Below are 13,005 nucleotides of genomic sequence, written 5' to 3' on the forward strand. Positions count from 1 at the left end.
AAGCCCAACTAAACCAGGTGAGAGGAAGGCAGGTGGCCTCCGCAGCAGCCCAAAGCCTCCTCAGGCTTTGCCTCCCACCTTCTGCTCCATTCTCAGTGTCCCTTAGTCAGGACAGGGCCTGCTGCTTCCAAAGTCACCCACGTAGTCCGGTCCCTGTGTAGCCACAGGCCTCCCGCCCCTGAGCTGGGCTGAGATCCACGGACCCTACCCGAAGTGCCCCTGCCGCCTCCACGCCCCGCCCCCAAGGCCTGACCACGCCCCCAACGCCCGCCCACGGTGGCGGGAGTGGGGCATGGGGGCTCCGTGTGCCCTACGGGGCAGGGCTTGTGCTGTACAGAGGGGGCAACCCTACCAGCTTGGTACCCTTGTCCACAGGATCCATGAGAGCCCCCCAGCCCCCCACCGCTCCCCCGGCTCAGTCAGTCTTGACGTGGCCGTTGGCCAGGGCCAGGGGGCCGCTGGGCTCCCCGGGCTCGGCGTTCTTGTCAAAGCGGAGGCGGAGGGTGTTGCGGATGATGAATTGCTCCATGATGAGGGCCCCGCAGAACCAGGGCACGGCGTACTCCAGGGTGATGAGGCCCATGAAGTCAAAGTCGAACTGGGAGTAGTCCCAGGGGCAGGCGTTGAACTGGCGCAGGATGAAGCCGGTGGTGAACTCCCACAGGTAGGTCCAGAGCGTGTAGATGAGGCAGCGCACCAGCAGCGGGCAGCGGCCACGCAGGCGCAGGTACATGCGCTCCACGATGAGGATGGACGTGCCGTAGATGAAGAGCGCCCACACGCTCGTGACCCCCGGGAACTTCCAGTTAAAGTTCACCACGAATTCCCAGGCCGCCGTGAACATCACCTCGCAGAAGTAGCCATGGATGGCGTACAGGTACCAGCGGGACAGCGCCGTCAGGGGCTCGGCGGAAGCCATGGCGCTGACTGGGGCTGGCTGTTAGGGACGCAAAGGAGACACAAGTGAGGGAGGAGGCCCCCAGACTTGCCAACCCCAAGTCTCTGGAGTGACCAGGCCGGAGGGGATTTCAAACCTGCCTCTACCTTTCTCTTTTAGTTACTCATCATACTCCTAACCCTATTCCATGTTCATTACTTTATTTCATATTCCTTACCTGAGCCAGGTAGGCATGAGAAACAAAAGGAGGAAAACAAACAGCCCCACTGGCTTCCTCTGAGAAACGCTACTCAAGTGCTACTTGGAGAGAGGTGTCTACTACACTCCCTATAATAACTTCTTAGGATGATTGGTAGTCAATGGAAAAGTACCCCCATTTCCAGTCTACTTGCTAATTTTTCACTAGGCCCACCCACTGGGGTCCCCATCTCTTCCCCCACTTCTTCTCAAACTCAAGTGAGTTCCACATCACTCATACTTCAAGTGAGCTCTTTCTAAGCAGCCCGTCACATGTGTCTTTTATGTGTGTGCATGTGAACATATACATAACATAAAAGTTACCATTTTAACTGTTTTAAAGTATACACTGAAGTGATATTAAGTACGTTCTCATTGTTGTGCAGCCATCACCACCATCCATCTCCAAAATGTTTTCATCATCCCAAACTGAAACTCTGAGCTCATTAAACACTATCTCCCCATCCCCTCTCCAGCCCGTGGCAACCACTATTCTACTTTGTCTCTATGAATTTGACAACTCTAGGTATCTCATTTAAGTGGAGTCATGCAGTATTTGTCCTGTTGTGACTGGCTTATGTCACTGAGCCTAACGTCTTCATGGTTCATCCATGTTGTAGCATGTGTCAGAATTTTCTTTCCTTTTTTTTTTTTTTTTTTTTTTTGCGGTACGCGGACCTCTCACTGTTGTGGCCTCTCCTGTTGCGGAGCACAGGCTCCAGATGCGCAGGCTCAGCGGCTATGGCTCACGGGCCCAGCCGCTCCGCGGCATGTGGGATCTTCCTGGACCGGGACACGAACCCATGTACCCTGCATCGGCAGGCGGACTCTCAACCACTGCGCCACCAGGGAAGCCCCTCTTCCCTTTTTAAGGCTAAATAATATTCTATTGTGATCTACCTAGATATATTTTGTTTATCAATTCATCCATTATTGGGTGTTTCCACCTTTTGGCTATAGTGAATAATGCTGCTCTGAACATGGGTGTACAAATATCTGTTCGAGTCCCTGCTTTCAGTTCTTTTGGGTATTTACCCAGAAGTGGAATTGCTGGATCATATGGTAATTCTGTTTTTATTCTCTGAGGAGTGGCCTTGCTGTTTTCTACTGCAGCTGTACCATATTACATTCGCACCAGCAATGCACAAGGGTTCCAATTTCTCCATATCCTTGCCAGCACTTATTTTCTGGTTTCGTGACGATGGCCATTCTAATGGGTGTGAAGTGGTTGCTTATTGTGGTCGCATTTGTTTTTAACTGCTCCATTAAGTGGGGTTTTGGTGTTTAGTTTCCATATTGAGAGGAAACCAGTGGAAACCTGACAGAGGAGAGAGTCCTCCCCTTTACTTCTCATTCCCTTCCGATGCTCTCTTTTAAACCCCACTGGCCTTCAAGGCCCCACCATGCTTCTCCGAAGACTGCCCTGGCCCTCCACCAGTGACTGTGTGGACCACTCATTTGACCCTTTACTCAATGCCACCCCTAGTTACTATCCAACCAGCCTGTGTACTCCTTGATGGCAGCAGCTGTCTCCCGGTCCTCTGTTCCGTGGCCTTGGTACAGTCCTCCCCTGAGCAGGCGTTCTCTAAATGACACGTCATTTATGTGGAGGGTGGGGTGGGAGAGTTCAGGGTTATACCAAGAACGAGCAGGCAGGGCTTCCCTGGTGGCACAGTGGTTGAGAGTCCGCCTGCCGATGCAGGGGACACGGGTTCGTGTCCCGGTCCGGGAAGATCCCACATGCCGCGGAGCGGCTGAGCCCGTGAGCCGTGGCCGCTGAGCCTGCGCGTCCGGAGCCTGTGCTCCGCAACGGGAGAGGCCACAACAGTGAGAGGCCCGCATGCCGCAAAAAAAAAAAAAACGGGCAGGCAGAGCAGGAGAACATGAACCCCAGCTCTGCCAGCTGCCAGTGGACTCCAGGCTGACACCTCTGGCAGTCCTCTCTCCGAGGTGGTAGAAAGAACAGAGGTTAACAAGATGACATTTGCAGTCTGCCCACCTGTCTGGGAATCCCAGCCTTACGTTTCAGCTAAAGCAGACCTAGTCACAATAATGCCTACCCATGCACATTGCTTGGTGGTCTTCCAATCACTTTCATTCACATTTTGTCATTGGTTCTTACTAAATTAAGACTCGTGTGACGGGCAGGTAGTTTGACTTCCATTTTTTAAGAGAGGTAGTTGAAGCTCAGAGAGAAGTCATTTGCCCCATATCCCAGGGCCACTGAATGGAAGAGGTGAGACTAGAATCCGTATCTTTTGATTTCAACTTCAAAACTCATCATACTTCAGCCATCTCCTAGACATGCGTGCCTAATGTCACCCCCCTGCTCAAAAACATTCAGTGGTTCCCCATTTTCTAATGAAACGCTGCAGTGTCCTTGGCCTGGCATTCAAGACTCTCCCTGATCTCACTCCAATCTACTTTTTCAGCCTAATTCTCACAGTCCAGCTCTCCGCGTCTTACCACCATCCCACCTATTGTGTTTTATGTGCCTTTCTCCTCTTGCCTCCACAAGTACAAACCCAGCTTACAGGTTACCTTCAGAACAAAATCTTTTTCATCCTCCCAACCACAAATCCTTTCTTCCTCCCCTGAATATCCACAGCATGTACTGTCTCTCTTTGGTACAGATGATTTTGTTTCACTGTTGATAACTTTCAGTCCCCAGTCCCCAGCCAAACAGCCTTCCCGTGTTCTACACCTATTTACCCCACTCCTTCCCAAACACCTCCACCTAAGTGTCACATAGGCACCTCATGTTCCTTTCCCAAATCAAACTCATTATCTTCCCCCCCAGTATCTCCTATGACCCCCATCTTTTTTTTTCTTTTTTTGTGGAAATTAGAGCACTTTGTGCAACGTTTTGGTCCACTCTTAGCTTCTTTTTTCTTTTTAAATTATGCAGTTAAAGGAGCACCCAGCACACAACTCAACACAGGGAGTGTGGGAGGACCGGCCGGTGATAGGAGCCCAGGCCTCTGGCTTCAGGCTCCAGCTCCCCTCGCTGCTCCGGCCACGGCACCGAACAGCAGACCCTCAGGGCCCGGGAGGGTGAAGTGGGAAGGCGGTTCCAGCCCCAGCAGCTTTCCTGTCCCTACTGGTGCCCGACTGTCAGTGCGTCTTGTCCCACACCTGTGGCCAGGAGGGGACCGCTTGTCCTCTGTCCAGCAGAAGGGCACCGCTTGTCCTCTGTCCAGCAGAAGGGCTGGTCACCTTCCCTTGCTGCGAGGCAAGTACGGAGGGCCTCCTGCTGGAGGTGCCGCCTCAGGCCAGGTCACCCAGGTCCACCTCAGGGATCGTATGACCCCCATCTTTTTTTTTTTTTTTTTTAATGTTGCCTTCACAAAGGAGTAAAGCCTGGGCTGTGTGTGTGGTTTTTTTTTTTTTAAGAAGATGTTGGAGGTAGGAGTTTATTAATTTATTGATTTATTTTTGCTGTGTTGGGTCTTCGTTTCTGTGCAAGGGCTTTCTCTAGTTGTGGGTGGCAAGCGGGGGCCACTTTTCATCGCAGTGCGCGGGCCTCTCACTATCACGGCCTCTCTTGTTGCGGAGCACAGGCTCCAGACGCACAGGCTCAGTAGTTGTGGCTCACGGGACCTAGTTGCTCTGCGGCATGTGGGATCCTCCCAGACCAGGGCTCGAACCCGTGTCCCCTGCATTAGCAGGCAGATTCTCAACCACTGCGCCACCAGGGAAGCCCTGACCCCCATCTTGATTAATGGTACCACCATGCACCCAGTTAGCGGAGAGAGGTCATTCTTGCTTCCTCTGCCACTTCCCCCCTTTAACCTGAACTCCCTGAAAGTAAGAACTTTGATTCAGCACCACATCCCCAGGTGCCTAGAATAGTGCCTCGCACACAGAAAGCATTCAGTTCAAGAGTGAAGACATTCTTGGGACTTCCCTGGTGGTCCAGTGGTTGAGTCAGTCTTGCTGTGCAGGGGACGCTGGTTCGATCCCTGGTCAGGCAACTAAGCCCATACGCGCAACGAAGAGCCCGTGCACCGCAACGAAAGATGCTGTGCGTGTCACAACTGAGACCCGACGCAGCCAATAAATAAATAAATAAATATATATATATATATATATATATATATATATAAAAAGAATGAAGACATTCCTGTCACTCAGCAATTGCTACATAACAAATCATCCCCAAACTCAATGGCTTAAATAAACTCTCATTTATTATTACAACTCACGTGCCTATGGGTTGACAGATCTTGGCTGGCCTCAGTCACAAGGCTGTGAGTCATCTGGGGGCTCTGTCCTATGCTTGGCTGGGATGGTTCTGCTCCACTTGCCTCTTGTCCGTCTTCTGGGCCTAGTGGACTAGCCCTGGCAAGGTCTTCTCATGGCAAGGGTGGAGGCCCAAGAGCGAGCAACCCAACTGCACCGGTGCTTTTCAATACTAGTTAAGTTGTTAAGTCACACCCACTAACAATCTTTTTGGCCCAAGCAAGTCACATGGCAAAGCCACCAAGTCAGCCATTAACTCCTATCCTTTCTACCTCTTAAACATCTTTGAAATCCATCTCTTCCTTGTCATTCCTCTTTCTCATTCCTGCTCTAGTTCAAGCCCCATCATCTCTCACCTGGATGACTCCAATAGTCTCCTACTTAGCCAGTCTCCCAGCCTTGCCTTGCTCCTTTCAATTTACTCATCACTACTGTGAAAGAGTGTATAGAAACAGCAGTCTTTCTAAAATGCACATCCAATGTTTCTCCCCACTTAAAGCCCATTAGTGGATCTCTAACATCTACAGAGTAAGGCTCAACCCCTAGGCATGACTGGCAAAGCCCATCGTGATCCACTTCTGCTTCGGAGCCTGTCCACCAGATCTCTCCATTGCTGTTTTTGCTACTTGGGGTGCCCTTCCCCCACCCATGGCCTGCGAAGCCATAATCCTTCTTCAAGATCCAGCTCCTCTTCTGTGAAGACTTTCCTAAACACCTGCAACCCTGGAGCTGACCACTGCCCTGTCCACCTCTGCACCCTGTTCACTTCTGTGATAACAGTTAGCATTCGTCTTTGCCATGATTCCTCTGGAGGCCAGCACTAGTAGCCACCTGATGAATGTTTAATACAACATTAAGAGAAAAAAGCAGGATTCAAAGTGGAATGCTGAGTATGATTTTGATTTTGCAAAGGCATACATACATGTAAATATACAAAAAATTTAGCCACAATCATCTCTAGATGGTGACATCATAGTGATTTTTATTTCTATCTTTATACTTTTCTGTAGACTCTAAAATTTTTTCTAACTAGTATGTATAACTTTTATAAAAATAATGGTATCTTTAAAACATTTGTTTTTGTTTGTTTGTTTGTTTTATTTTCTTTTTTTGGCCACGCAGCATGTGGGATCTTAGTTCCCCAACCAGGGATCGAACCCGCACCCCCTGCAGTGGAAGCACGGGGTCTCAACCCCTGGACCACCAGGGAAGTTCCTTTAAACTATTTGTTGAATGACTATATATTAATCATCTTAGTGCCTTGTACATAGAAGATGCTCAGTAAATTTGCCAGACAAATGAACTTAAGGAAACCTGAAGTTGTGTAAAATTAACGCCCATTCTTCCCTCCTGAGCCATGCCCAACAACAAACCGTGACTCACAGGTGTGAATGGTGTGTAGGGTTAAGTGCAGGGGCTCCAGATCCTAACTGCCTGGGTTTGTGTGGTGGACGATAATACCCCCCACCTGTGGGATCTAGGGCACATTACCTGACCTCTCTGTCTCAGTTTCCTTATAAGTAAAGTGAGAATAAGAGTAACTACCTCTGAGGGTTACAGTGAGGATGAATGAGCTAAGAGATAGCCACTACTAGGGATACAGCAAATGCTCAGAAAGGGATGGCTTTCATTTCTGGCACAGAGCCAGGATTCCCGGTCCGCTTCTCCCTCCCACCTGTGGCAGGGTCTTTCTGCCCCTGTCCTCACTAGCAGCCGGGCAGCCTTCTGTGCCAAGCAAGTCAGGTCTGCACCTCCACCCAGAGCACTAACCCGGCAGCCAAGCTACCCGTGAAAACAGTAATCACACATACAGCCCATGGAACAAAAACTCAGCTGAGGAGAATCGACGTGAGCTTCCAGCTCCCGTGTGGCTGAGGAGGTGTGATGAAAGGGGAGGGGTCTCAGAACCAGCCCTGTGAGGGCCTGGCTTTAAAAGAAGTGTGAGTGAAAGGGCCAGCATCCCTGGCACAGTTTCTCAAGCTCTAGTTTTATGCTGAACTCCCAACAGGTTGCTAAGCTCTGCCCAGACCAGAGCTTGGGCTCCAGGGAAACTCACAGAGGAGCAAGGAGGGGTCCGCAGTCCAGGGTGGGTGGACAGTGGTGGCCTGGAGACCCCTCTGCCTCCTGCCCGACTCAGGGTCCTCTGAACGCAGGTCTGTCCACCTGACAGGCACTCGTAGCCCTGGCCCCTCTGTCCCCCAGGATCCGGAGAAGGGACTTCTTCAGACGTGCTCTTCAGCAGCCTCATGTAACGGGTGGAGTCATCACTCTGGTCAGTCCCCTCCTTGGTGCTGCTTTTAAAACCCTACTCTCCTTGCCTCTTGGTCTGATCTTTTGGGGAAGCCAAGAATGGTTTCCCAGTCGGTTACAGATCAGAGGCTCCAGCCACGCCCACCCCCCAGAGCAGGTGACTTGGAAGAGCTGGACGCCCAAACCCTATGGAGCAGAAGCAAGATTAAAGGAGTAGCTGTCAAAGGGAGAGAGGGCAAGTGCCGAACAGAAGAGTGGGTGTGGGGAGAGAGAACAGGGCGAGCCTGGGGCCTGGATTCTGTTTTTAGAATCTCTGTGCCTGGAAGAACGCGGGTAGGTGGAGGGGACGCATACCTAGGCGAGGTCAGGTCGTGTCTGAGGAGACCTGGACTGGTTCACGGAAGGTGAATGGGGAATAGCTGGCGGGGGCCGGGTGGCGGGGGTGAGGACAGGGACGGGGATGTGAGACAGTGTCGTCAGGTGGGACGGCAGCTCACACTGTGATGGGACAGATGCTAAAATTAAAGGCAGGCATTGGCCTGGGTGGATTTTCAGAACTCCACTCCCCAAACCCACTTCTAATAGTCACCGGAGCTGTGCCTGAACTTTGAGCTAGGACAGGCTCCCCTCCCGCTGCTGGGCCCAACAGCCTCCATCCCTGCCTGGCCTCCCCCAACCTGAGCCCGTTGCCCCAGACCCTTCCAGTACCTCCTTGTTCAGCCCTGGGATCGGAGCCCCGGGTCTACCTGCATCAAGAGGAACCAGCAGTTCACGGGATGTTGCTTCTTTCTCCTGGTGACAGACATAACCATCCTGAGGACCAGGACATAAAGATGGGACAGCCCAGGAATGAAAACTCAGGGCGGAGTAGAGAGGAGAGCGTGGGCAAGACTGAAAGCAGAGAAAAGAACGTGCAGAGCAGTGGATGGTTTCACAAGCGAGATTTTAGGGAACAGCCCTCAAGTACGAGAGCCCTCGTGTGTGATGAAAGAGGCAGGCACACGGAGTTCCAGCAAAGGGCCAGAGCCCAAGGAGAGCCATCAGGACAGGGCACTGCCCCTCCAAGGAGACAGGTGGTGGGGGGGGAGGGCTGGCTTTCAGAGCCCTCTGCTCCCTAGGAGTAGCTTACCTGCTGCTCTTGGAACCTGCTGAGCTATTCCTTAGGGTGACAGAGAGCAGAGTGGGCAGTTGAGAGGAGCGAAGAGAACGCCATAAAAGTCCAAGACAGGCTGGAGGCAAAACCAGATGGGATGATTGTTCTTGGTTTTGCCAAAAAAACCCACCTTATAGCATCTTAACTTCCTGGAACAACACGACAACTCTGGGAATTTTTGTCCAGAGGAGCATCTTGCTAGAAAATCAGGATTCCCCTTCCATGTAGACAGGCTGGGCAAGCCTTCCTCTTTCACCTCATTTACTCCCCAAATTTCACTCCCCATCCCCAGGCAACAAAACCATTACAGTTAATTAATACCACTGCTCTGGGGAGATGCACAGGCCTTCCAGGGGTCTCTGAGGACAAGGCATTGGGGGCACAGCTTGAGCAACCCTGAGTGCAGTCTCCTGGTGGGGTAGTGGAATTAATGAGGAGTGGGCGGTCGCCCTTACCTCTGGGTGCCAGATGCAAGTTCTGAAACAGTCCTGAGCTTCCCCTGTGGTCATCAGGTTGAGGGGGAGGAAAACATGGGCTTGCTTCAGGGCCAGAAGGGAAGCAAGTGGGGGAAGATACCTGGGGTCACTGGCTTGCCCAAATGCCATAGAGTTCCACCCTCTCTTGTTGTGGGCGCCCCCCCCAGGAAAGCTCCCTGGGATGGTCCTCCTGCCACTTCCCAAGTCACAGTAATAATCAGGCACTCTTCTCAGTACCTTCCATGTATTAACTCAGATAATCTTCAAGCCCATTTCACAGATGGGGAATTTGAGGCAGAGAAAGGCTAGAAAATTAGCCTAAGTTCTTACAGCTCCACAAGGCAGAACTGGGATTCAAACCCAGCTCCAGAGCCTTCACTCCCAGTCAGCACATTGCACTGTTCTTGAGCCTGACTACAGGCTCCTTTGAGGGCACTACCGTTTTCTGAGTTTCTGCTTGTGGAAGGCTGAGATGGTATATGGAGAGACACAGGAAGCAAGAAGGATGTGAGCTGCTCGGTAGATCATCAGCGAAGCCCAGAACTGGTGTCAGAGCTCCTGAAGGCTCTCAGTCTATTCTGAGAGGCCAAGTTCTGTTCTGAAGCCACGTTCTGGCAGCATCCACACGAAGATCCTCCAGGGTCACGGCCGACCCTCACAGGACCATGGCAGCAGCCACCCCTTTGGACCTTAAGGCACGTGCCATTCAAAGACCTCTCACCAGAACACACATTACCCAGAGTCTCCCCGATGGCCAGCCTGCCCCAATGCTGCCGGGAATCTCAGACGCCCCAGCCCTGCCATGGAAATGCCAGCCAAGAGCAGTGGCCAGCGTGCAGGCTGCCCAGAGAAGCCCTGTGCCTGCAGCAGCAACAGCAGCCAGAGTATCAGAAGCAACCGATCCGTGCAGGGCAGCAGGCCGCGGAGGATTTCAGACAGCCTCAGATGCTGAGCAGATCCCAACTGGCAGGTGCACGGGGGGCAAGTGGGCTTGGGGAACGGAGTCAGCCTGGCACCGAGGCTTACCAGGGCTCAGACAACAAAGGGCAGCCTGCGGGTGGGGACTGCAGGCTGGGGTTCCTGTGCGTTGCCAGCAGGACCCTTCCCAGACTTTACGTGGCTGCCTCTCTGTTGTCATTCAGATCTCAGCTCAACCATCTCAGAGGAATCTCTGATCCAAAATAGCCTCCCCGTCACTCACATCATCCCATTTTAGTCATAGCGCTTTCACTTTCCAATATTTTGCTAGTTGTTCATTGTCTGTCTCCCCCAATTAGAGTGAAAGTTCCACAAGGGCAGGGCTCTGCCTTGTTCACTGCTGGGTAACTAGTGCCTAGAACAGTGCCTGGCAGTAAGACCCACTGATACCTGTGAACGAATGGATTGATGAATGAATGAATGGGCCCAAACAGGCGCAGGCCCTTAAACACTGATGAGAGCGGGTAGAAAGAGCTAAAGAGCTCAGCCTTTCTCTTCTCCTCTTCCTTGGGAAATATAGCCTTTAAATTTTTTTTTAATCTAGCATTTTAAAATGTCTTTCTTTTTCCTGATTACAAAAATGACATTTGCTCACAGTTGAAATTTAAATACTGCAGAAAGGAATGACATAGAAAGCAAAAGTCCCCCATCATCCCACATCTTAGAGAAAATCACATTTGATGGTATGTTGTGTACTCATTGAGATTTAAGTTAGTTTTAAAAGAAACAAATCCATGCATCATAGAAAGAAAAGGCATTCATAATTCCAGCAAACTAGCAGCCATTATCATTTCCCCTTTGCGATCTTTTCTCATGTGTTTATTTTACAAGTTACCATAATGTACTTATCCTGTAACCTGACACTTTCACTCATTACATCATAATCATGTTTCCAAGTTGTCATATTTCCTATGTTCTCCTTATTATAATGGCTGTGTAATATTCCACCAAGTGGAAATCTATAATTTACTTAACCTAGCTGTTCAACAAAGGGAGAACAACTGTTTTCCATTTCTACTCTGACAATGACACCACAAGAACATCTTTTTCATGCCTGTAACAAGAGAATTCAGCCCTTTTCTTTGCTGGAACTATTTCCTAATGAAAGATTTCTTAATGAACAATTCTACAAGTGGTATCACTGAACAAAAGGGTACAACTGTTTTAAGGCTGACGGTGTAGGTTGTTCTGGGGAATTCTGTGTAATGTGGGGAATAGGTCTCCGTCTGAGTCACCGCGTTCCTGCAGTGGCCTCCACGACCATCTCTCTACCCCCGACCCCACTCCCACAGTCCAGGCTCTCTCACACCACCCCGGCTATAAATCAACTCGATAACACACTTCCTGAAAGACCCTCCAATCACAAGCTGATTTTGCAAGCCTCGGTTGACTGAAAAATAGATTCTAGCCTTGAGTTTTAAACTCTCAACTAGCAGTGGAGTCAAGATCTATCTAAAGCTGAGAAATACCCAGTTACCCTTTCCCTCTCTGCAAACTCCTATGTAGAAGCTAAGGGCTCTGGGCTCCCAGGGACCAGTCCAACAGCTCCTAAAACTTGTCCAGTCAAGAGTGCAAACCCACCAGTGCTCCCTGCCCTGGTTTCTGGGGGAGCTCTCTGCCTGCTGGCTCCTGGTCCCACAGTGGGACTGTCTGCCCTCTTCAGACAGAACAGCCTTTAGGCCGGACAGCCTCTGGGGCTTGGGAGAGCAGCCAACGGTCATTTTTTAAAGCGTCATCAAGGAAAAACCAGAGGCTGAGGCTGGAAAGAAAGGCTATGTGAGGACAGGTGAGACTCCCCAGGCAGGGGGCCTCTCGCCCTACATGCCGCTCCTCTGGACTGAGGAGGAGATATGGCTGAAACATGGCAGAGGCAGCAGAGAACTTGCTCCTCTTGACGCCCTGGTGGCCACGTTTATGGCAGCTAAGGCACCACAAAGCCTTCACCATCCAGTGCCCTGGATGCTCTACCCAAGGCCACACAAAACACTCATGGCTTCTGGGCAGAGTCTGGAAGCCTAGGTGAGATCCAGTTCCTACTGCACAGAGGTAAAGCCCAGGGCCCAAAGCACCCATGAGCATACAGATAAGAAAGAGAATTGGGGAAGATGCCATCTCCTAAGTGCTGGGTGCCTCACATCACTCATGTCAGCCCATCTGGGTCTGACCCAGTTCTTAGAGGCCATGTGGCTATACAATGGCTTTAGCATATGACATGGCCTGAAACTGCTGGAAAACCCCCTCCCATTCCAGGACCATAGCCCTGTGACAGCCCCTTGGACCGGAAGCAGGCTCAGAACTGGAACCTTCAGGCCTGTGCCCATGCTGCTGAGGTAGGAAGGGCCACTGATCCCCTGGGAGCCAGTAACATACTCACTTATCACACCCTTGAGTGCGCGGCTCTGAACAGACATCAGGATCACTGTCCAGGAGTGTCCCGGGTTAACCTTTGTCCCGGTGCCTGGCTGGGCCTCGGTGCCATTCTCAACAGTGTGGGCAAGCATCAGCCCCAGGGCTCAGCTGATTCTCGGTTAGTGGATGGGTGGCTTCCATTTGTCCCTGGAATTAAAGAGGAGGAGTTCATTAGCTTAAACTGCCCCCAGCTCCGAGCCACCAGGCCAGCCAGAGAGGCAGCCTCAAGGCAAACACAACTCCAGGCTCCAGGCTCAGCACCAGACACTCATCACACCCAGGCCATGGGGCCTCTCCTGGAGCCTGCCACCTCCTCTCTGCCATCCTGCTTGCCCAGGTCTGGTTAATCCGGAGATGAGAGC

General features: G+C 51.4%; 1 protein-coding gene across 4 annotated transcripts; it reads right to left on the bottom strand.

The window, feature by feature from the left end:
* Nucleotides 1-415: 415 nt before the first annotated feature.
* TMEM229B (transmembrane protein 229B) lies at nt 416-12,735 on the bottom strand (the record flags this gene model as incomplete). Of its 4 annotated transcripts, none has more annotated exons than XM_079701191.1 (2): nt 416-937; nt 12,679-12,735. In XM_079701191.1, 2 exons carry the CDS (start codon nt 12,733-12,735, stop codon nt 416-418), a joined length of 579 nt encoding a protein of 192 aa, XP_079557317.1. The 4 variants fall into 4 exon arrangements, with proteins under 4 accessions (XP_079557317.1, XP_079557315.1, XP_079557316.1 ...); XM_079701189.1 differs by having other exon boundaries at nt 416-933; nt 12,609-12,735; XM_079701190.1 differs by lacking the exon at nt 12,679-12,735 and adding an exon at nt 8,336-8,439.
* Between the last annotated feature and the right edge of the window lie 270 nt (nt 12,736-13,005).

This window comes from Hyperoodon ampullatus (genome assembly GCF_949752795.1).
Source record: "Hyperoodon ampullatus genome assembly, chromosome: 3".
NCBI lineage: Eukaryota > Metazoa > Chordata > Mammalia > Artiodactyla > Ziphiidae > Hyperoodon > Hyperoodon ampullatus.